The sequence below is a fragment of the Schistocerca gregaria genome, chromosome 6, assembly GCF_023897955.1.
Source record: "Schistocerca gregaria isolate iqSchGreg1 chromosome 6, iqSchGreg1.2, whole genome shotgun sequence".
NCBI lineage: Eukaryota > Metazoa > Arthropoda > Insecta > Orthoptera > Acrididae > Schistocerca > Schistocerca gregaria.
The window spans coordinates 261,643,330-261,669,477 of record NC_064925.1 but is presented as its reverse complement, the minus strand read 5'-3'; the positions used below and the strand labels follow the sequence as shown (position 1 = coordinate 261,669,477).

The 26,148-nt window shown below is 36.9% G+C and overlaps 1 protein-coding gene across 5 annotated transcripts in view; it reads left to right on the top strand.

Annotated features, from left to right (window-relative positions):
- The window catches only part of LOC126279011 (protein FAM110B), a 1,155,794-nt gene extending 1,130,624 nt beyond the window's left edge, over window positions 1-25,170 (top strand). For all 5 annotated transcript variants that reach the window (XM_049979391.1, XM_049979392.1, XM_049979394.1 and 2 more), the window contains 6 exons: window positions 3,815-3,942; window positions 6,966-7,029; window positions 14,339-14,434; window positions 15,719-15,898; window positions 17,105-17,336; window positions 22,560-25,170. In XM_049979391.1, coding sequence (XP_049835348.1) covers window positions 3,815-3,942; window positions 6,966-7,029; window positions 14,339-14,434; window positions 15,719-15,898; window positions 17,105-17,327 — 691 coding nt within the window. In that variant the 3' untranslated portion in view covers window positions 17,328-17,336; window positions 22,560-25,170. The remainder of the gene's footprint in view (window positions 1-3,814; window positions 3,943-6,965; window positions 7,030-14,338; window positions 14,435-15,718; window positions 15,899-17,104; window positions 17,337-22,559) is intronic.
- Window positions 25,171-26,148: the final 978 nt, after the last annotated feature.

Below are 26,148 nucleotides of genomic sequence, written 5' to 3'. Positions count from 1 at the left end.
GGGGTTGTGCACAACTGCACGGACTACCCTAGCACACCTCCCTGCTCAATCCAAATTCCCGTTCACGCCTCAGTCCACTTGGTATTCCTCATAAACACAAACAGCATTGCAGAGGCACCAAACGAACACAAATGTGCAAAAGCAATCTTTTTGAAACTGAAGTAAAATTTGAACAAAGGAAAACAACAGAGCTCCAATAATATTAATACTAATGAAAGGGCCATTTTCTGTATTATTATTCAACTATCCCAGAACCATGTACCAGTTTCAGGTTGCCTATCTAATGGCTTCCAGGGCAACAAAAATGTTATTTTCAGTATTTTGCTTTGTTGTTAACTGAATTTAAAATTTTTAAATGCTGTTATAATCTACTCATTAAGAGATATAATCTTATGTCAAAATTTTAACACAGTATGACAGATATTATGGTTAGATACTATGTGTCTGTCCTAAGGCAGTGAAACTGACTGTGTGCAAATACCTAGACTTTATTTTTTTATTTTATTTATTATCCAGTATTTGAGAATGAGATCACTTAGCAATTCGCAGCAAACTATGAACATAATTTCAAACCTTTATGAATTTTTTTGTCACTGACAACCACATCTCCCACTCCCAAATGATGAAAGGAAAAAGTTTCTTGGCTACTACATTTAGCACTGTTCATGAAGTAAAACTTGAGCATCAGACATGACGTTTTAATTTATTACTTCTTTATTACAATTTCTTTTTGTAATGCAGTTTGCAGACGGCATCCACATATTCTTCTAAAAGTTCCTGCAAAATTATATCATTGTATAACACATATTTCAGGAGAGACATCTTCATAAAATTTGAGGTGTATGAAAAACTAGCTTTTGCTTAAAGTGGAGTGCAAGTGACCCAGACTATATCCTTCCAGTGTTTCATAATGAAAACACTTTTCGAGTTCCAAAAAACTTTAAGCATAATTTCACCTTTTTCAGATTTTTTTCCTTGCCTATGTATTTATTTCAAATATATAACACATTAGCTTATTTGTAAAGGTATACAAGAGAATTTGATTGTTTAAAGTATCTGGGGTTTACTGGTATACTGTAATTGTTAAATCTTCATAGTGGGTTGTAGTTTTTTTACCGATGAACCATGTTAAAGTGTATATGCATTGCAAATTAATTCCAAGACCTGTGCACATAAGAAATAAAATTACATAAAAAATGAGAATGGTTACACCAGTTTAGAAAAACTGACAAAAATATTTACTTCAAGAGTGGGAGATCAGGATAAGTGGCTATCACTTTTGTTGCTCTTAAATTCATGCATAATTACATATTTTCTGGTAGTATTAATATTCATTATGAATTAAGTAAAAGACATCAGTTTCAAAATACAGCACACTGCCTCTTTATTTCATTGAGCATCATTATTATTTGTGCAATAGTAGATTATCTGTTCCTCTCATTTATTTTTCCCAGAAACAAATGGTAACAAACTGTTGTGTAATTAGATGTACTGTTACTTAACTTTCTTTCATTACCATCATGATTTCCATTTAGCAAAAAAAGGTAACCAAATGAAACAATTAAATTCAATTTGACTGTATTCTGTTAGTAGTAATTGTCTCCATAGAACAATATTTGTACTGATTATTTTGTTACTTCTGGGGTATCCCATAACTAATACAATGTACAGCATGAACAGACTGAAGTGTTGATACATCTACACCTAATAAATTGCATTTTTGCACTCACTAAACAGCTGATAATAATTTGACATTAAAAAGACATTGAAATGTCTCAAACATCCTCTCACTATCTTATTAACTATTTTCATGATTAAGTTGCCACAGCATAAGACTGTTTACTGTAGCTGATTCACTGCGCTGTGAACATGGTTGAGCTGTGAGGAATTGTTGGTAGTAAGTAGTTCAAAATTCCATTAATTTCTAAGTATCTGTAAGTGAGAAACTCCAGTTAGTAGCAAGCTAAAGTAGTAATTAATTATTTGAGTACACTTGGGAAGTTAATTAATAGCCTGTTACATTTCCAGTCCCACACAAAATCTTGCTTTCTGGCATAATCTCAATCATTTCCCACTCATGTGGAAACAAATTATGAAATTCAGCTAATAAACCATACTCTGAAGATGTAATCAAACAATGGAAAATCAAGGATGGAATGAAACAATACCAGAGAAGGAAAGTTGCAACTTACCATATAGCAGAGACGTGAGTCGCAATAGGCACAATAAAAAGATTCACACAATTAAAGCTTTCAGCCATTAAGGCCTTTGTCAACAATAGACACACACACACACACACACACACACACACACACACACACACACAAATTGCACACACATCTGTAGTCTCAGAGAGCTGAGACCACACTGCAAGTTATTTTAAGAGTTTATTATCAAATATTTTATGTATATTTTTCATTGTTATCTATCCTCAATGCTTATGTTTTGAGAAGTAGGCTATTTTTATTTTATTTGAGTGCCTCATTTCTAATTTGAGTTTTATTTCTGAATTTTCTTTTTATACACTGTTTCATATATCCATATAATTTGTTATCCTTGTTATTAAATTAATTTAGCAGGTTGTGTTCTCCTTGCACATATTTCTGACTTCTATACAGACAGAGGTGTAGGCCAGGAATTGCAGGGAGTGTTCAGGAGTGAATACCAAGTCATCAACATTGTGAAGTCTAGTGCAGGGTTGGTTCAGGAGACTGTAAACATAGCGGAATTATGCATGAATTTTATGAAAGAGGATCAGATAATGATTGTGAGTGGAGCTGGAAATGGTCTTGATAGGAACAGGGAGTATTATGTAGGTGGTGACCTGGAAAAGATAGGTAATTACCTCCTTGACTCTTGTGCAGAAAGGCATGCACTATTCTGCTGCATCCATATTCAATAAGCTACCACAGGAATCTAAAAATCTTAGCAGTAATCCATGCACTTTCAAATGTAAACTGGATAGTTTCCTCTTGGATCATTCTTTCTATTCTATTGAGGAGTTCCTTGAAAAATTAAGCTGAATCCTGTGTTATATAGTTGATGGTGTTTATATAAAGTCATGGATTGTCATCTTTTTAGGATTCATAAACATTTTATTTTATCTTTTACTATTTTTTGTTGTAATTTCATGCACAGAGATGTTCCATGACCATGAAGATTTGCCTCTCAATTTGGTTCTACAGAACTAGATGTGTGTGTGTGTGTGTGTGTGTGTGTGTGTGTGTGTGTGTGTGTGTGTAAAAAAAAAAAAAAAAAAAAAGAACCATATCTCGCGCATCCCACATATCACAAACAGCACCATACAGAAGTTTATTACCTCCTTTTATGATCCATTGAGTCAAGAAGTACTGCCTGCAGGATGTGATGACAAAAATACTCACTCCATCTTGGCTTAAATCAGTGCTCATCCTGTAATTACAGTAACAGCACTTTTGCCTTTATTCCAATAATTAGGACAACAGCTTTGACATAGTCATTTACAAATTACATAATCATCAAAGACAGTTTCCAACTCCCTATGTATTAAGAATGAGCATTTAACATATTAGACATCAGTATTCTTTGTTTGCAGCCATCCTACTCCTCTTACAGAGAACTTTTTTCAGCTACTCAGATCTTTTTTTCATATAGCAACAACTAGGACTCTTACCTGCTATTCTCCTCTGCCATTTCATATGGGTATTGTTTCAGCCATTGTTACAGTCTGAAACAAGTTCGGTAGCAGTGGTAGTGGTATCAGTCATAAAAAAAAATTCTGTATTTGTGGGCACAATAATTACTAATCATATTAATGAAAAAGTGTGTTATACAGATGCTGCACAAGAACTCAGTCTATGGGTTCTGCTATGAGTACTACTTCATCTGGTGGTCGAAATCAAGGTCAAAGGAACAGCTCAAGACACAGTTCACCTTCCAGGAACAGCATTAAAAAAAATAACTGTGAGTTGTATCAGATTTTACTGAACTGTTATTTCTTAAAGCTTTTAGTGCCAACAAATGTGTTAAATAATTACAAATCAATAATCTTCATGGTACTACGTTTTGGTCGAATAAATTTTCTGTTTTGTACATGTTCATATGAAAGACACTGCAGATCTGCAATAAATTTGACTTAAGTGGTGTAAGAAATAATATGTATTAAAGCACATCACAAAAAAGTGACCTTCAAACTTCAAAGGCATCTCTAGGATTAATACTCTTCACCTACAAAAGGTGAGGATAGAATAGAGACATTTAAGGTTCCATAGAATTAATTAACAAAACAACCCAAAAATTTAGCATCTGCCAAATGTTAATTAGTTTTGCTTCAGAAAAGATAAAGGCACTGGAAAGGCAGTTCTGACATAATGATTGATAAATGTAATTAGGCTTAGTCGAAATCAAGATACTTACAAGCAATTCAACAACTCAGGGAAAGTAGTCGACATTCTAAAGTGGTGCCATAAGTTTGGCATCCTTAGGCAAATGGGGACAAGAAGGAACAATAAGAAGGAAGACAAATAGATTAAAAACAGTGTAAAGCAGCTATGCAGTCTTTCTCCTGTATTTTTCTATTTTCAGATAAGAAGATAAAACAATGAACAAAATTAAAGAAACAATTAGAAATCGGATTAAAACACGGGGTGAAAGGATACCAGTAGGATTTGCAGATATTGCAATCTTTTGTGAAAGTGAAGAAGAACTGCAGGACCTGCTGAATGGCTTTGATTACACACCAAGCACAGAATTTGGATGGAATGTAAATCAAAGAAAGCTGAAAGTATTGAGGAGCAGCAAAAATGAGATTAGCAGCAAACCTGACATAAAATCTGATGACTATACAGTAAACATAATGAAATTTTGGGAGCAAAAATTACTCAATAAACAAAGGGAGAAGGAAACAAAAGGTAGACTATAACATACAAAGAGATGCATTCATTCATTCAGTCATTGACATATTATGCTTCGTAAATCCTATAATGAAGGAAGGCCTTCAAGAATGTGGAGCGAGCCAAGTTATACATTAACAGGCAGAAGGAACCATTGCTGGCGACTTCAGTAAAAAAAAAAAAAAAAAAGTAACAGCAGTTTATGACTAGTGACACTCACTTGAAACTGATATCTTGCTATGTTAGAAGAACAACTAATTTGAAAAAAAAAAGTTCATCTTTCTATCCACTTGGTTGCCGTTATTATCTATTACTTCAAACAAAGCATTTTAACTAACAAAATCAATATCTGTCTGATACAAATATTAGTGTTAGGAAGAATTTACTTTTCTGGGTCCAAATATTCAGATATATTGTATATTTGGTGAGTTTCAGTTTTCTTCCTAATGTCCACTGCTGACCTGTTAGACTTTCACACCACAGTATAAAACTGTATTCTGAACTCTGTTGTGGGATGAATAGTCTATAGGGAAATTGCATCTGTTTTTAGTATTGTGGTTGTGAATTTCTGATTTCATACTAAATTCACTCTTGTTATTGACAACAATTTTAGGGTTTATATGTATTAGAATTGGAGTGTAAAAATCCCTGGAGCCAAAGGAGTTTCTGCAAGATGTTTGGTTATCAAGCATTCCTTCTCAAAAAAAGGTCTACCAGTATCACATGTAGGCCTCAGTTAGAGAAAGAAATTTCTGAGATTATGTATCTGGAGCATAGTGTAGTATGAAAGTAAATCACGGAGTGTGGGAAAATAATAAAAACAACAATCAAAACATTTGAGATATGGTGTTAAAGAAGGTTGTTTAAAATTACACGGAATGGTAATATAACCAGAGCTCATCTGTAGAACTGATAACAAAAGGAATGTAATAAAACACTAACCAAAAGTAGGGATAGGATGATAGGACATGTGTTAAGCTATCAGATAATCATACAGAGACTGGAACAAACACAACAAACAAATGGGGAGTTTCTGAGGAGGTAGCAGCTTTTCTCAATGTAGCAGCTTTCTTAACAATTTTTCAATTAAATTTAGATTTAATAAGTGTGAATAACATTAAGCAGTATAATGATGGATTACTGTTAATACTGTGTACAGATTAAGTTTCTATGATGTTCTTGTCTTACGTTAAATGTATACCTTGACGTATTCCACATCTCTGAAGGTTCTCCTGCTTGATAGGATCTATGAAATACAGTGAATGAATGAATGAATGACTAGGTGCTACTCTGAGATGTCACATCAAACCTGTCAGATGACTGATGAACCAACAGAAAATGTTTTCTGCAGAGTACATAACAGATCAAAGTTGCTGAAGTATGAAGTAGTTCAGCATGATTTGAAGTGAGTTTGTGCTGTCAGCAAAATTCTATACAGAAAACTCACAAATTCAATAAGTGAAAATACAGAAATAGTATCAAACATCATATGAAAGATTAATTTTGAAATTCTGAGATTTAATCTTCTCAGAGTAAATGAAAAAATCTTGTCCAAGGACCATGATCATATATTTAGAGAAACTGAGTGTCATAAGGAAGTGCATTTGTGTACCTAGGAAGAAGAAAAACTATAACTGGTACCATTCCATCAGAAGCTTGCTTGGTGTAAGTAGAGTTTCATACATTTTATGAAGGATGGTACCAATGGGGGTTCATTATGTGTGTGTGCTATGTTGCCATATAAAACATGTATCATTAAGACTGGAAAGGGAAGAACTGCACTGAAAAACAAAGACTGGAATATGTACATGAAAAGGACAGAGAGAGAGAGAGAGAATACATTTGTACTAAATCAGTCATACCTACTAACTGGAATGCCAAATACACTTTCAATATGTTATATAAAGTTCTTTTTTCTGATTGGTAGAAACATCTGTAAAAAAAGAAGTAAACTGCAAAATTATTAAAAAGCTATGGATTCCTAGCTAAAGAAGTTAATGTTTGCGCAATCATACTTTCGTCTGTATAGAAATCAAATATTATTCAATTTCATTAGTGGTTATGTTGTGTGCTAATCCTCATCTATTTTTTTAGCATATGAGGAAGAATCTGCTGATGATGATGTAAGGCACCCACCAACACCAAACTGCAAGGAAAGGTCAGTATTACAAAGTCACATAGCACAGCAAGAACTTACATCACTGTCCACACACTTAATTTTATTGATACAATAATTGTAACTTTTCAGAAATGTGAAAACATAGCTGCTTATAGAGGTTTGACAAGATATCAGTCAAAAACAACTCATTAATTGGGTAAACATATCAATTTAGTATTCTAAATAGAGGACTATAAAAGATGCAGATGGCTTAGGGCCACAGAAAGCTCAAGAACCTGCTGCTACGTATAGATCAGATTGAGAATGGAGTCCATCCTTATTACAGACCAGTAATCTACATTAGTCATGTTCAGATGGGACAATCTTAGTAAAATATCATTATGTGGACTGTTAATCAACACATCACTGATTGGTATTCATTTCCAAGCATTTTCATGACTACCATTTCTACTGACCCTAAAGGTTTCTTGACTGGTTGTATGTGAGAGTGTGTTCATGATTCCATTAGATAGTCCCTTTCTTAATTCCAAAGCTGACCCCTCGTCATGATTGCATGTGAAACTACAAGCTGAGTACTCAAACAAAGTCTGAATAAAAAGTAATATTGCTTGTCTGAAGTAAAACATAATGGACAGGTGGGTGATTTCATCTCAAATCATACAGGTCATGTCAACTCATGGTCATGAATTTCTCTGCAAAAAATATATATTAGACCTCTATACGTAAGTGTAAGAAATAAAGTATTTTCATTTTATCATAAATTTTCTAAATGGTACTGTCCTTTGAAAAATACGTATTTGGTAAATGACTCTTAAAACAACAGAGAGCAAAATATATATATATATTAAAAACAAAGATTCCAAGACTTACCAACCGGGAAAGCGCCAGTAGACACAGGCACAATAAAATAACACACAAACACACACTCAAAATTTCGAGCTTTCGCAACCAGCGGTTGCTTCTTCAGGAAAGAGGGAAGGAGAGGGAAACACAAAAGGATGTGGGTTTTAAGGGAGAGGGTAAGGATGAGGCAAAGATGATGTTGAATGACAGGTGAGGTATGAGTGGCGGCAACTTGAAATTAGCGGAGATTGAGGCCTGGTGGATAACGAGAAGAGAGGATATATTGAAGGGCAAGTTCCCATCTCTGGAGTTCGGATAGGTTGGTGTTGGTGGGAAGTATCCAGATAACCCAGACGGTGTAACACTGTGCCAAGATGTGCTGGCTGTGCACCAAGATATGTTTAGCCACAGGGTGATCCTCATTAAAAACAAACACGTCTGCCTGTGTCCATTCATGCGAATGGACAGCTTGTTGCTGGTCATTCCCACATAGAAAGCGTCACAGTGTATGCAGGTCAGTTGGTAAATCACGTGGGTGCTTTCACACGTGGCTCTGCCTTTTATCACGTACACCTTCCGGGTTACAGGACTGGAGTAGGTGGTGGTGGGAGGTTGCATAGGACAGGTTTTACACCAGGGCGGTTGCAAGGGTAGGAGCCAGAGGGTAGGGAAGGTGGTTTGGGGATTTCATAGGGATGAACCAAGAGGTTACGAAGGTTAGGTGGACGGCGGAAAGACACTCTTGGTGGAGTGGGGAGGATTTCATGAAGGATGGATCTCATTTCGGGGCAGGATTTTAGGAAGTCGTATCCCTGCTGGAGAGCCACATTCAGAGTCTGATCCAGTCCCGGGAAGTATCCTGTCACAAGTGGGGCACTTTTGGGGTTCTTCTGTGAGAGGTTCTGGGTTTGAGGGGATGAGGAAGTGGCTCTGGTTATTTGCTTCTGTACCAGGTCGGGAGGGTAGTTGCGGGATGCGAAAGCTGTTTTCAAGTTGTTGGTGTAATGGTTCAGGGATTCAGGACTGGAGCAGATTTGTTTGTCACGGAGGCCTAGGCTGTAGGGAAGGGACCGTTTGATATGGAATGGGTGGCAGCTGTCATAATGGAGCTACTGTTGCTTGTTGGTGGGTTTGATGTGGACGGATGTGTGAAGCTGAGCATTGGACAGATGGAGTTCAACGTCAAGGAAAGTGGCATGGGCTTTGGAGTGGGACCAGGAGAATCTGATGGAACCAAAGGATTTGAGGTTGGAGAGGAAATTCTGGAGTTGTTCTTCACTGTGAGTCCAGATCATGAAAATGTCATCAATAAATCTGTACCAAACTTTAGGTTGGCAGGCTTGGGTAACCAAGAAGGCTTCCTCTAAGCGACCCATAAATAGGTTGGCATACGAGGGGGCCATCCTGGTACCCATGGCTGTTCCCTTTAATTGTTGGTATGTCTGGCCTTGCCTTCAAAAGTGAAGAAGTTGTGGGTCAGGAGGAAGTTGGCTAAGGTGATGAGGAAAGAGGTTTTAGGTGGGGTGTCATGTGATCGGCGTGAAACAAAGTGCTCCATTGCAGCGAGGCCCTGGACGTGCGGGATATTCGTGTATAGGGAAGTGGCATCAATGGTTACAAGGATGGTTTCCGGGGGTAACAGACTGGGTAAGGATTCCAGGCGTTCGAGAAAGTGGTTGGTGTCTTTGATGAAGGATGGGAGACCGCATGTAATGGGTTGAAGGTATTGATCTACGTAGGCAGAGATACATTTTGTGAGGGCTTGGTAACCAGCTACAATGGGGCAGCCGGGATGTTTGGGTTTGTGAATTTTAGGAAGTAAGTAGAAGGTAGGAGTGCCAAGTGTCGGTGGGGTCAGGAGTTTGATGGAGTCAGGTGAAAGGTTTTTTAGGGAGCCTAAGGTTCTGAAGATTCCTTGAAGCTCCAACTGGACATCAGGAACGGGATTACCTTGGCAAAGTTTGAATGTAGAGTTGTCTGAAAGCTGACGCAGTCCCTCAGCCACATACTCCCGACGATCAAGTACCACGGTTGTGGAACTCTTGTCAGCCGGAAGAATGATGATGGATCGGTCAGCTTTCAGATCACGGATAGCCTGGGCTTCGGCTGTGGTGATGTTGGGAGTAGGATTAAGGTTTTTCAAGAAAGATTGAGAGGCAAGGCTGGAAGTGAGAAATTCCTGGAAGGTTTGGAGAGGGTGATTTTGAGGAAGAGGAGGTGGGTCCCGCTGTGATGGAGGACGGAACTGTTCCAGGCAGGGTTCAATTTGGATAGTGTCTTGGGGAGTTGGATCATTAGGAGTGGGATCAGGATTATTTTTCTTCATGGCAAAGTGATATTTCCAGCAGAGACTATGAGTGTAGGACAGTAAATCTTTGACAAGGGCAGTTTGGTTGAATCTGGGAGTGGGGCTGAAGGTGAGGCCTTTGGATAGGTACCAGAGGTTTCGGATTGGGAGAGAGGTTTGGAGGAAAGGTTAACTACTGAATTGGGGTGTTGTGGTTCCAGATTGTGTTGACTAGAATTTTGAGGTGTTGGGGGGGAGTGGAGCTGGAAGTGGGAGATTGAGTAGATGGGAGAGACTGGGTCTCTGTGCAATGAGTGGAGGTTGAGGTTTGTTGGAAAGGTTGTGGAGGGTGAGTGAGTTGCCTTTCCGGAGGTGGGAAACCAGGAGATTGGATAGTTTTTTGAGGTGGGGGGTGGCATGCTGTTCTAATTTTCGGTTGGCCTGTAGGAGGATGCTATGAACAGATAGTGTGGATGTGGGAGAGGAAAGATTCAGGACTTTGATTTGGGATAGGAGTTGACGGGTGTGTTCATTGGCCGAGTCGATGTATAGGTGAAGGATTAGGCGGGTGTGGGCTATGGATTGTGCAGTTTGGAACTGGTATAAGGACTGATGGAAAGAAGGATTGCAGCCAGAGATGGGAACTTTAAGTGTGAGGCCTTTGGGGGTAATGCCAAATGTCAGACAAGCCTGAGTAAATAAAATATGGGAGCGTAATTTGGCTTGGGTGAAGGCATGTTTGCGGAGGGAATGTAAATAAAATTTAATGGGGTCGTTGTAGGGATGTAGTGAGGTTGACATGGTACTAGAAGGTGGAAAGGGTAACATGAGGTTAAAGTGAAAATAAATAGAGATATATATATAGGGAGAGATAAAGGTGTGAAAAAAGTCGAAAAAGTGTTGGTTTGAGATGAGCTATGTTGATCCTGTGCTGAACTTAGGTTGGTGAACAACAATGGGTGCAAAGGTTAGGTAGTTGTGTTGTCTCCGAAACACGTTAAAGGCTGGGGAAATTCAGGAAAAATTTCGAAAAAACTGTGTGTAAATGTATTCAAAGGACTGGCTATGTACTGGCAGATTATGAAAATGAGGCTAACAATTGTTTGACGAAGAAATAATAATGTTTAAACCTGTGGGAAGCTGCTAAAAAATCATCGGTTATGTGGGAAAAAATGGAAATAAAATGAAAGTTGTTGGAAATAGCTGAGATGGTTGTTTAATGGGTGAAAGGAACTGAAGCTTTGAAATAGTATTCACGAGTTTACACAAAATGTTTGTAAACTTGGAACAGTGGATTTTATAGCAGCAGTAATGTTGAAAGCATTAAAAGTTTTTAGGTTATGGTTTGGAAGTACGTATTATTGAGTATAATTAGGCAGGATAAAATGTATGGTAGATTACAGAAAAAGGGAAGATGAATACAAAGTGAAACTACTTGTACAAACAAAAAGAGAAAGTAAGATGATACAAAAGATTTCAAAATGCAGCAGAGGCAATAACAAACATAATTGTTGGGTTCAAATTAATTATGTAAATAAAATAGAAAGAAACTTCCACATGGGAAAAATATATTAAAAACAAAGATTCCAAGACTTACCAAGCGGGAAAGCGCCGGTAGACAGGCACAATAAAATAACACACAAACACACACACAAAATTATGAGCTTTCGCAACCAGCAGTTGCTTCATCAGGAAAGAGGGAAGGAAAAGGAAAGATGAAAGGATGTGGGTTTTAAGGGAGAGGGTAAGGAGTCATTCCAATCCCGGGAGCGGAAAGACTTACCTTAGGGGGAAAAAAGGATAGGTATATATCCGCGCGCACACACACACACACACACACACACATATCCATCCGTACATATACAGACACAAGCAGACATATTTAAAGGCAAAGAGTTTGGGCAGAGATGTCAGTCGAGGTGGAAGTGCAGAGACAAAGATGATGTTGAATGACAGGTGAGGTATGAGTGGCGGCAACTTGAAATTAGCGGAGATTGAGGCCTGGTGGATAACGAGAAGAGAGGATATATTGAAGGGCAAGTTCCCATCTCTGGAGTTCGGATAGGTTGGTGTTGGTGGGAAGTATCCAGATAACCCAGACGGTGTAACACTGTGCCAAGATGTGCTGGCCGTGCACCAAGGCATGTTTAGCCACAGGGTGATCCTCATTACCAACAAACACTGTCTGCCTGTGTCCATTCATGCGAATGGACAGCTTGTTGCTGGTCATTCCCACATAGAAAGCGTCACAGTGTATGCAGGTCAGTTGGTAAATCACGTGGGTGCTTTCACACGTGGCTCTGCCTTTCATCACGTACACCTTCCGGGTTACAGGACTGGAGTAGGTGGTGGTGGGAGGTTGCATAGGACAGGTTTTACACCGGGGCGGTTGCAAGGGTAGGAGCTAGAAGGTAGGGAAGGTGGTTTGGGGATTTCATAGGGATGATCCAATAGGTTACGAAGGTTAGGTGGACGGCGGAAAGACACTCTTGGTGGAGTGGGGAGGATTTCATGAAGGATGGATCTCATTTCGGAGCAGGATTTTAGGAAGTCGTATCCCTGCTGGAGAGCCACATTCAGAGTCTGATCCAGTCCCGGGAAGTATCCTGTCACAAGTGGGGCACTTTTGGGGTTCTTCTGTGAGAGGTTCTGGGTTTGAGGGGATGAGGAAGTGGCTCTGGTTATTTGCTTCTGTACCAGGTCGGGAGGGTAGTTGCGGGATGCGAAAGCTGTTTTTAGGTTGTTGGTGTAATGGTTCAGGGATTCAAGACTGGAGCAGATTTGTTTGCCACGAAGGGCTAGGCTGTAGGGAAGGGACCGTTTGATATGGAATGGGTGGCAGCTGTCATAATGGAGATACTGTTGCTTGTTGGTGGGTTTGATGTGGACGGATGTGTAAAGCTGGCCATTGGACAGATGGAGGTCAACGTCAAGGAAAGTGGCATGGGATTTGGAGTAGGACCAGATGAATCTGATGGAACCAAAGGAGTTGAGGTTGGAGAGGAAATTCTGGAGTTGTTCTTCACTGTGAGTCCAGATCATGAAAATGTCATCAATAAATCTGTACCAAGCTTTGGGTTGGCACACACACACACACACACACACACACACACACACACACACACACACACACACACATATCCATCCATCTGGATGTGTGTGTGTGTGTGTGTGTGTGTGTGTGTGTGTGTGTGTGTGTGTGTGTGTGTGTGTGTGTGTGCACGTGCGCGCGCGTATATACCTATCATCCGCACATATACAGACACAGGCAGACATATGTAAAGACAAAGAGGTTGGGCAGAGATGTCAGTTGAGGCAGAAGTACAGAGGTAAAGATGTTGTTGAATGACAAGTGATGTACGAGGACCCTCTTTTAGTCCAATGACATTCCATTTTATATCCCCACAAATAACTACATTTGGGTATTTGTATGAGTTTTCTGACTTTAATTGTGATTCGCTGAGATTGTAGTCATAGAATACTAAATTTTTTTCATTTTAAGAAGAGCACAAGATTACACTCCTTGCCATTTAAAGTCTTTGTCTTCTTTGAAATCTCATCAAGATATGACTGAAGATTTGTGCAGCTTTTTTTTCAGATATACTCTAGAGTAGATAACAGCATAATTTGCAAAAAACATATGAGGTTGCTACTGATACTGCCAAGTCAATAATATACAGTGTGAAAAGCAAGGGCCTCAATGCACTATATACCATAAAAATACCATATTCTGTTTCGGCTTACATAGGCTGTATTCTCAATTATAATAAGTAACTGTTATTTTAATGATCCTGCATGCTTAAATTTATAATCTGAAATGAAGTATCCCAACAAATAGGTAAATGAACATGGGTTTTATTTCCATCTGTTTCATGTCAAATTCATGTATATACTGTATGTAAACTATGCAGTTACATTTAAGGTGTTTTACAACATTTTAATAAGGTTAGTGCTATATTTATTAAAACAAATGAGCAAGTCATAAGTATGTTTGCAGCTGTGATTGAGAGATTTGTATTCTAATGTAGGTGACTAGTATTTGGATACCAGTCAGTCAGTATTTTTCAAAGATCTTTGATAAGTTGCAGCTCTGTATCGCATGTAGTTTTCATGATTTTAAATATAAGAATTAAACTAACAGTAGTATTATGAGCTCAGACTAGACATTGAAACAAAAGTTGCCTTTTCTCATTTTTCTGTCTTGCATTTTTATCACAGAGTAGCAACACGGAGACCTGTAGAGGGACCTCCAAGTGCTAGTAGCTGGAGTGATAGTGGTCCAGAGGAACCACTTTCTCCTACAAGTCATCACAGGTACATTATTATACTCTATCTTAAAAGTCTCTTTGTGTGTACTACTTTCTATTGCACATCAGATTGTCCAGTTCAATTCTGATAGAAGCTATGATACCTATGGACACTTTCAAAAAATGTTTTATACACGGAGTAACTCATCTATCAGTTTATGTTGTGGCCTCAACTGAAGTTCAGTTAAGTTTATTGCAATGTTCTGAATTATGTGCTTGTGCCAAATTTGCTCCTAGATGAATTTTTCTTGTGCATTTCTACTTGTTTGATATGTAACAGTACACAAGAATAAGACCAAATAGAGTTACTCTTCAGTCTAATGCCTGGATACTCTATTCATGAATGACTCTCTTCAAAGCTTACACCAAATAACACACACACAAAGAAAAAAATACTGTATGTATGTTGCAATCACACATTAAACACCCCTTTACTTTTTATCGAAAGAGACAAATCAAGTGAAAATGTGTAATTTTGATTTTCCCATAAGTCAGACATGCCACTCATGGGGAAAACAACTTAAAATCTCTGGGACAAACAACAATCTATAAACATATGATGACAAAAGATATAAACAAATAACAATGCTAGAAAGTTAGTATAAAAGCAAACAGAAAGCTTCAGCACACATTCAAACAAAATTGCAAACTTATTGAATAAATAAAAGCTGGATGAAGTCTAGGTATGCATAAAGGACTGATATATGAGAAGCCTTTAACACATTCAAAAGCAAAATATTATCTGTCAGATTGTGAGCCTATGAAGATTAAGTGTGACATAAAATTATTCATGGGATCAAAATCATCTATTTCACCCAAGACTGGGCAACTGAAGAACTGACTGAAGGAACATTTCCCACCTAACCAATTCCGAAAGGCTGGAGGGAGCGGGGCTTTAGTCAGTAAGAGTTGCAAAGCAGCCACTGAATAACCACATGGTGTTACACACCTTTCCATGGTTTGGTGGTGGCTGTTCATGGAGGAAGCAAGGGGCTGAAGATGGGTTGTATGAGCAGTAAAACGCATCTTTGAGAGAAGTGGGAAGTATTTGGCAGGAGGTTTTTCCTCATTTTTTAACAGGATGATACATATAAATTGTTTACATATTTACTTATTAATAAACTTCATTCAATAAAAATTTCAATTTCCACACTGACTCTGCCAAAGCTTTCACATGTTTTGAATTACACATTAAAGGTTCCATACTCCTGCTGAGAAGTAGCTAATGAGTTTGTAATATGGTAATCAACTGTCATCATTAACATGCTAATGAACATATTACTGATTTCAGGTTTGATGATGATGAATGGCGAGCAGAACGTCATCACAGGCCAATTCTCCGATCGAAGTCTGACATCAGTCATCGATATTCCCGTGGGCCACCTCCACTTGTTCCAAGGCCTGAGCCAAAAACCATTGAACAGCTTGAGAAATTTTTTGAGCAACTGGGACTTGACACAAGAGATTACAGGTAAATAGCTGCAAACACTTCACACTGTGTTTGCAGGTAGTGACATTAAGACAATTAAAAATCATAATCCAATTAAACCTAATGTTCAACATTTGGTCTACAACTTTAACAGTCAGCAGAGTCAAAGTATGCGGGCTGTAACTAAAATTGCAGCACTACTGCCTGTTTTATTTTGAACTAATTGATTACCCTGTCTTACCTGAATACTTACTTATCTCCAAATTATCTATATGCATATAAATGCTCTCCTTTTTGTATGTAATAAGTCACACTTGTACCAAGTTTGGTCAATATTGCTCTAAGCAATTATGATTACACTTTGGTGATAGTTTATGTGTCACCTCTAAGCAATTATGGTTACATTTTGGTTATAGTTTATATGTCACCCCTTATTACTGGCCCACCCCTTCCTATTAAATGTCACCAACACCATAACCAATCAGCCCAGCAACCTTGAAAACTATACATTCAACAGTATTTTAGCTCATTTTCTATGCTTTTACATGTCACCCACTTCACAGCACAACTACATGCCCAAATGTGCTAGGGCTGTCTAACCTGAACACTGTAAAATACTGTCAGCATCAGCAGTTATTACTGGTGAAGTATGACATTCAACAGATCATTTGAACTCAAGGCATGCTACTTCCAGTGCCTAGTGATACACTGGTTTTCAAACAAGTCTTCATGACAGTGATAGAATTACTATTAACCAAAAAGAGACATTATTAAAAACTTTCTGAAGTCTCACTCTGAAAAGCATTTGCACTACTATAAACAAAGATAATGCTGAAAATTAGTTTTTTATCTTTCTTTGTAATAAAATTGAGATGACCAACTAATTGATCTTTATGCATAAATTTCTTATAGTTTTTGGTGGAGGAAGGACAAACTGAAGGAAAAAGAAAACTTCTATCAAGAGTTATATGGCAGCAAAGAACTACTGCAGTGAAATGTGACTTTGTATTATGAGTGTCATAATTAGACGACATTACTTATTTTTACCACAAACACTTATGTCTGAAAACTCAATGCATTATGTACAATACTAGTATAATTTTGATCAAGAATATTACTGATATTGCTTATAAAGACACATTTCACCACCACATTTTTTTCAGATTTCACCATCTGAGGTTTCCTTTAAGTCTAACAGGTAAAGCAAACACAAATTATGTTACATGTATTGTTCTGTCATGTTACCAGATCAATGTCAACACCAATGTCTGGTTCGTCATCACCAGTCTACTTTGAAAGTGTCAGCTCTGTAGACTCTGCTGTTGCATGGGGTCCATGGGGAAGTGGAAGCACTAGTGGAAACACACCACGTCAGGCTGAGCAGCCTTCCATCGTTGAACGAAATGCGAGAATTATCAAATGGCTGTGCAACTGCCGTAAAGCTCAGCTCGCAGTGCGGACTTCCAGCTGACTGTCTTGTGTAAGGCACAGAAATAACTTTACCTGTTTATTACATTTCATTAAAAAAAATCTTGATTAGTTGTGTACATTTTATTACTTGCCACCACTTTTGAGCTGCATCCTCCAAATATGTTACTCACAACATGCGTTCAGTTTAGTGTAATGATAAAGTCTGCCAATTAGAATCAGTTTGAGGAATATCAATAAACTAGGATGATGAAAATCTGAAGCAGTCAAACCAATCAATTTATTTATTTATTTATTAGTTTATCAATCCCTAGAACATTGTGAATTTTATGGATGTTGTTAACACATTAGATTATATAACTATATGTAATAAATAGATTAATACATTATTTGCTTTACTATATTACATGTTTTACATCATATTTCATTATTCTGCTAGATGTATTGTAAAATGACTCTAATAATTAGCACAGTTCTCAACATTACTTACATCTCATTTCTGGTGATCCTTGACGTTATAAAAACACTTTGCTAGCAGATAATTTTTTGTTATTTCTGAAAGCATCTATTTCACTTTCAGCTTTGATCACTTGTGGAAGGTTTTTTGTATAATTTAATTCCATTGTATGGAAGACTGTCCACCTCCATAGTTGAGTGAACAGCACAGCAGACTGCCATGTGGGAGACCGAGGTTCGATTCCTGCTACTGCCCCGGTGGACTGGTAAAGAGAGCACTTGACCTTGTGAAGCCAACTACCCTACTTGACTAGTACTGCACCTAATAATGCCATTGGTGAAGGATGACACGGTGGTCAGTAGCACTTGATTGGCCCAACAAGTCCAGAACCCAGTACTTTACCAATCCATACAGCTCACTATTCTGGCTTTTTGTTTTGTCTTTCCTACTGAGATGTAACTGCTGGTTGGATCTGGTTCCACATATAGTAACCAAGTAATACATGAAACTGAGTCAAGTAATATATGAAACTGAGTCAAGTAACACAGATATGGCTTTATTCATAAACTCTGAACAATAACAGAATGAAACCTCTCATGGCTCCACACATAACAAGACAAAAGAATCATACAGAAGGTGCAATGTAAGCAATACACAAAACAACTTATGTAAGCAGTGTAACTAAAAGAACATAATGAGAGTGAGTCATTACTGTTCTGTGTGAATATATAGGTGCAAGTCACAGGTGGATGGCATGGCAAATACTGTGCCATGTGCACACTTCCTATAGGTGGCCTTTAGTGCCTGCTTGCTGATACAGTTTGCAATTGATATAAGTACATTAGTGTGGCGAAGCTACACTCAGTGCACTCACACTAACCTACACTAGTAGCAGGATACCTGTTCATTTGGTACTGGCCAATGTCTTTTTTTATGTAGATCACTATTTGCAAAATGTATTCACGTGGAACAGTCAAGAAACTCATCGATTTAAGCAACTCGGTGTAGTGAGTTCTCTTGCTCCTTTTTGTGACAATTTGTACAGCCCTTATTTGCAGCTTAAAGATGGTTTGTACATTCTGCTCATTTGTTCCACAGATGTTTACATCACAACTAATTATGGAATGATCACATGCAAAATAAGTTACTCTACTGCACGAACTGCTACAACTGAATTTATTATTTTTAGTACATACCGAGCTGAAGCTATTCACTTCCCAAGGGCAGTAATATACTCACAGCGAGCTGCCATGCATCCCAGAAATTCTGTTGATTTGTTGCTTTCTTTTGTCCTTCATGAGTGCTTCTTTAGCTTTTTTGTTTAGTACACTTGGTGACTTATCGCCGATTAGAATGTGACTGCCGGCAGAAAACAGTATGTTGCATCATGTTTTACACTTTGAGGAAAATTGCTGATATAGATCAAGAAGAGTATTGAGCCAAGCACACTTCCTTAAGGCATCGAATATTAATATACCCTGAGTTATAAAGGTATTTTGTGCTACTACAATAGTGTTCATATACAACAGAGAGAAGAAAAACATGATTTGATTTCCATGTGAACTATTTCTTTCATTAAAACAATGGAAAGTCCACATTGGAATATCAACAATAAAATGAAAAGGACTAATTGCTACTCACTGAAAAGATTACACGTTTAGCTGCATCCTGGCTGTAGCCGCTGGAGATAGTGGTTAAGTGCGTGTGAGGTGTGCCTGCTTGTGTGGTTGTGCATGTGTGTTTCCTTTTCTGAAGAAGGTTTGTGCTGGAAGCTTATGTGTAACAGTGTTTTCGCTGTGCCTGTCTCCAGTTCAACATATCGTCTTTATGGTGATAAGTAGCAATCTATCCTTTTGTAACATTGTTGGTATTCTTTCATTACATAATTTATGAAAGTGATAAGGAAAGGAACACTCTATTGAGAGGAGAGAAACACTATATGAGGAAATATAGAACATCTAGTGGGGGTGAGATAGATAGATAAGCAACTAGAAATTGCACAGCAACAGATTCCGGACACAATATGAAAGTTTGGTGCAGGGCTCCTTAGACAATTATCTGTTACTGACATATGCAGTGTGGGGAAATTTAATAGCACCAGCAAATGAGAAACTATGTTATTAGTGCACATCCATGAAGGACAAGGATAACCTAGAAAAATGCATTTCTAGTGGAATTAGGGCTGGCCAACAAGCTTCCAAATAAGTTTGTTCTCATGATGCTGTATGCCTTATAGAACAAAGAAAATTTTATTTGTACACAATAATAGAAGCAGTTATTGAGCTACTGTGCAATCAAGAGATTGTGCCCATTTTTGTCCTATTAAATGTCTTGATTTCTGTATAATCACTAAATGACAAGAAACTGAACTGCAGTTAGGCAGAAACAGTGTATGCAAATTCTTTATAAAGCAAAGATATGAAGACAAGTGGAAATAAATTTAGATGTGGTAAAATATGTGTGAAGTATCTCTGAGGAAAGAGGTATTGGCAATTAAACGACAAGAAATAAACATAACAAAAAGCTTTAGCTAGTCAGGAAGCAGCAGGCAAGCTCCTGACAAAAGCAGTCATACACTAACAGTCAAAGTTGAGTTTCTCTCATCTAGCATAATTGATAACAGTGATTTAGGAAATGAGATTGTTCACAGTAGAAAGGTCACAAAGGATCCTGAGGCATGGGAGATATGATAGGACAGAGAAGAACTGAAACTGGAATATCACATTACACACTAATGGCAGAAATGGAGAAATCTCAAGAAGAAACAATGTCTTGTAAAGCAAAAAACTAATTTGATGCAGAGGAAAGTGGAATAAATGAAAAGAGCCATACAAAAGCACAAACTATTAGTGGTCATAACTAATGGAAGGAAGTGTAGAGAAAATTAGATGTAGAGCATAATTTTTTTCTCGAACACTTGGCCGGCCCCTTGTACTAAATTGGCAGAAGCTTAAAAGACTTAAGATTGCTAGCATTATTACCATAAGTACTGTAAAATATTCCTGTCTGTTATCAATAAAATTAAATACATGTACTATGCACAAAGACAAATGACTATTAAATAATTAAAAGAAGTGACTGAAATTACTTCTCAAGTGCTGCCTGTATGATTTTGTGAAACCCAAGTTTTGTTCCAATACATCCAGGTCTATTGGCCTCTATATGCAATAAATGCACAGTCTGCAAAAACCTAGCACTCTAAATGTCAATATTTCTTGCCACTGATCTATTTGTATGTCTGCTTCTCAATTGTGAAGTAGCTACTGGCAAGTATGGAGTGTATTAAAGTAAGAAGCAAGAAGGAAACACGTGGGCATTGTGGAGTGGCACACAAATTGTGTACATGGGAAATGTTGATCTCAAGAGAGGCAGAATTTGAAGTGAGAGATGGATGTCAGATAAGCTGTTATTGCAGATTAATCAAGAACAGTGAATGTCTTTAATAGATGAATGAAGCTTATGAGCAAAGGGTTGAACATAGAAATATTCAATGGTGAACACTCTTTCAGTGGATGGGTGATGCAGACCAATAATAGTGGGATGCCATGATGAAAAAGTCTGAGTGGCTTAGTAAGGTAAATGTGGAAGTACACAATATATTTGATATGATATAACTCTAGATATATTGTTAATCTTGCATTTACCTACAAAGTCAGAAACTAGTACTAAGTGTGACAGTAACTCATGGATTAGAACAATCTTGCTAAGTACCCTGATAGTGAATACGCTATTACCATAAGTATGGTAAAATATTTCTGTCTGTTATCAATAAAATTAAATACATGCACTATGCACAAAGACAAATGACAATAATAAAAATAATTAAAAGAAGTGTCTGAAATTAATTCTCAAGCACTGCCTGTATGATTTTGTGAAACCTAAGTTTTGTTCCAATACATCCAGGTCTATTGGTCTCTATATGCAATAAATGCATAGTCTGCAAAAATTTAGCGCTCTAGATGGCAATATTTCTTCATTCCATAAGAAATTTGCATTCACTGTCACATTTTCTGGTCTTAAACCAATATAATCTGAAGAGGAAGAAAGAACATTTCTGAACCCTCATGCTCAATTTTGTATTGTATGGACTTTAGTGGATGTAGGATACTACCTTCTATTATATTAATAAAAATAGTCCTGCAGACCAGTTCTTTATCAAATCATCCATTTATGTAAATCTACTTTCCTGTTTCCATCTCTCTTTCATGGCAAATGGAAGACAGTAATCACACCTACAACCTCTGCTGAAGATACAATATCACTTACACCATGCAGATCCGTCTGCCATTCGTTTTTATGTTTGGGCAAAGTAATGTTCCATCCAGCATTGTCAGGAGCAAAACTGTTAAAAATTTTAGGACATTACATATTTAGTTTGTTTTCTAAATGTCATGGAACAAAAAAAAACTTGTCACATGGAAGTAGCAAATACTGACACAGCAACACTGCAAGACCAGGGGCAGACAGGAATGGGGCATAAGTCGCAACATAGAGCTGTCTACTTTCGTGACCACAACTTCAGGGTGCTCTCTCTCTCTCTCTCTCTCTCTCTCTCTCTCTCTCTCTCTCTCTCTCTCTCTCTCTCTCTCTCTCTCTCCTCTCTATCTGTCTATCTATCTATCTATCTCCTCCTCCCACACAGACGAAAGATTGTACACTGTTTGGACAAGATGGGAGACGTGTTTGGGGGAACATATGTAGCTATCTGGCTGTTGCAAACTATTTTTGACATTGATCAAAGCAATACTTAATTTGAAAGAAATTTTAATTTCAACTGAATGCACAAATATTTTAATTATATTTTATCAATGGTTTCAGGTGAAGCTTGGATGGCTTTGAGCAAACCTGGCTTATGCCACAAGTGACAATACTGCATTGGATCCTGCACAGTGGGATGGACCTCTGACAATATTTAGCGAAGCATTATTTTGTTTCTCTCCTGTAACTTACATGAAATGACTGGAATCTCTTTCACAGTAAAAGCAGTGATGGTGCTTTAGAATATATCATTACTTGTCATTTAGAAGAATATGAAATGTCAAGTAAAAGCTCTCTTGGGTCAAAAATTAGATACTTGTGACTGCAAATACAATGTGATGTGAGAGAGACCTGCCAAGTTAATTAAGTTCTGTTACACCTTGAAAAATAATGAATCTTAAAAAATTATTTAATGAAGTTTATAGCACTGGTTCCTTTGTTGAGGATTTGCTTACATCACTGGAAGTATAAAAAACTGAAAGAGCAGCTTTAAAAAATAGGAATGGAAATGTTTAGAATGAACTTTTGCTGAAATAATTTGCATTGTGAAATACTCTGGCAGTTTTATTGTAATTTTTATTACACTTTATTGTACTTGTAAAATGACAATATCTCAAATTTGCAAAATTTGTAATTTTAATAATAAATTATAATTTTTGACTGAAAATTAAGAGCTGGACTGGACAGTAATACGAACAACAAAGTTTACATTATTTTTATGTATGCTGTAACTTTTTTTATATGTAGCCTGCGGCTAAAGCTATTTTACTCAAATTTTAAGTAAAAGAAATTTCATTTTAGAGAATTTTAACAGACTAGTTCTGGTAAATAAGTGATTGTAGTTTAGAGGATGACATATTGAATGGTTGACAAGTGTGGTGTGATATAGGACTCTATACAACACACTTCATTATTTGTTCAGAATATTTAAAAAAATATACCAAAGAATAACAATATGTAAATAAACTGTTGCTATGAGAAATTAATTAAATTTGCTGAGCTGTCTAAATGAGCTCCAGGTGTAGTTTCAGTGTATGCTGTGACTTTCATTGTAGGTGTTGTAATTACCTATTTCTAAGGTAACTCTATGATAGAATTTTTATGCTGTGACTACGAGGTATAGATTCTGTAATCACAAAAATGTTAAAATTAAGATTAATGGACTGGAAAGCACTCTCACTATTGGAGATTAGACCATTTTCTCTATCTTTTGCTGTTACTGTGTGTAGTTATTCAATATTATTAATGTCCTACCAGTCAAAACTACGTTTGTGTGCTCTATAAATCTAACACAGACTTAATAGGGTCGAATCAAATGGCAAACTAACACAAATGGCATTACAGAATAGCTCGGAGATTAACAGTGCTACGGCACGAACCTTTTCAGAGTTACATGAATTCAAAATGATACTGGTCACTATCATGACATTGTACCGATAGTGCAATTTATTGTTTCCCAATTATGTAAACGAGTTAAAAATACATTTCATAATGTGTTAAAATGCAAAGTAAATCCATAACTCCATCTTAAGAGTGTTTATATTCTAACTTATTACAAAACCAGCATTATATAACACCACCAATCCATTGTAAGGAAAACTGGAAAAAGATTACTAATAAGTGTTAATAAGTATGTGAAGATTTGTTGAGAATAATTTAATATAAAGCAAATAGGCAGGACAGTTTCCTGTGCTTTCTGGTACTTCAACTTTTACATCACTTTTTCAAGGCAGCATCACTTGTTTCAGTGTCAAAATATCATGTGTGATTGCAATTTAGATCATGGACTGATATGAATTCACTAATATGATTTTCAAATACCAATTATTCATTAGAGTCATTATCAATTTAAATGTACTTCATATTGTTCAGCTTGACTGCTTCTTCTATACAGGACATCAATTTTAAGAACATCTACAATCAAAACCAACTGCTGTTGGTTCTATGAATGCATGTAAATGTGAAAAGCTTAAGTGCATTGATGTATAAATGAGGCAGAACATAAACATGACTTCAGCACTATTAAAACTTGACAGACTAACAGTGCCACATATAACAGTGATATTAAGAAACTGGATTTTTTCACAATGCATAGATCAGATCTCAGGTGTTTTTAGTGAGAATTATGTACATTACTTTGGTAACCTCCTTAATTTAATAGAACAGTGAGGTATGACTGTTTGATAATTCCCATAACAAATAAAGTAATGAATTGGTATGTAATTTTTTCTCCTTAGTGGCCTCTAAAAGTGCAAAAAATCACGGTGCTGAGTGAAAGATTAAAACAAACATACATTTCAGACCAACGTCTATAAAACTATTTCATGCAAAGACTCCATGTTGAGTGAGTGATAGTTAAAACAAACCTACATTGCAGACCAACGTCTATAAAGCTGTTTCATGTAAAGATTTTTTAATTGTTGAAATGTGACTAATATTAAATGATTTATCATTTTATGTGATCATCATCTCCTTAGGTGATTCAAGTGTTAAAGTAATGTAAGCAAGGAAAAAAATTATGATTTTTTTTCTTAGCTATATTGCATTATTCCTGTTATTTCACATATATCAATATGATTATTGTTCTGTTAAGCTGTAATGAGGTGCATAACTGTATACAAAAGTTACTGTTATATTTCTGCAACTGAGAGGAAATAAAAGTGTGAATATATATATGTGTTCTTTTTCTTCCTTAACTTCACCCCCATACTTAGATGTTAACCATGATGACTAGAGGTATGATTTTTATCTGAAACTTTGGAAATTTATAATTGGAGAAGAGCAAATACAGAAACTGCCCCCAAGTATTTTTCATACTGATAGAGGAAGAGGAGAAAACACACAAATATTGATTCAGATTCCAACTATAAGTGACAGTTCGAAGTAACCAGCCTTAAAAGTGTTGATAACTCATGTCCTATCATAATGCAGATTGGTATCAGCTATCCAAAGCAGCAGACAAAAATGTTTCATGAAATTTTGGAACACACACACATTCATTCTCTCTCTCTCTCTCTCTCTCTCTCTCTCTCTCTCTCTCTCTCTCTCTCTCTCTACATTACCACACATAATTAAAGTAAACATAATAAAAGGATACACATGATAAAACAACATAAGTGATACAAGATTTCTTCAAATGGTTAACAGTTAAATAAGGAAATAAACATTGTTAAGTTAATTACCAAATACCACATAGTACAAGACTAGAGGGCATACACAAAAATTTCCCATTATGGCTAACAGTAAAATATGAGCTCAACATTATTTAGTTACACTAGACTCTTGGTAATCTTGCTGTTCTTTGCATGTATGAGTGCCAGATTAGCGGAAGTGCCGGAGTATTGAGACTGTCTCAAATTTAGTTTAAACACATGCATTATTAAATCCAAAGCTACATTCATTTGCCTAGAATACCTTGTTCTTGAGTGCGTGTGTGTACAGTAGTATCATTCACTGGGAAATAGTCAAGAATTTTTAGTTGTCACAATGATGATACATGATTTTGGTATGCTTTATAACACAGTAGCTTTAAAAGCATTACATCAATACCTCATGTATGTGGTTGTTGCATAATGTCTCCAGGAAAATGTCTGCAGCTTCAGCAACAGCAGTGCGAGAAATCTTCATGCTCTCTATGTCCTCTTCTATC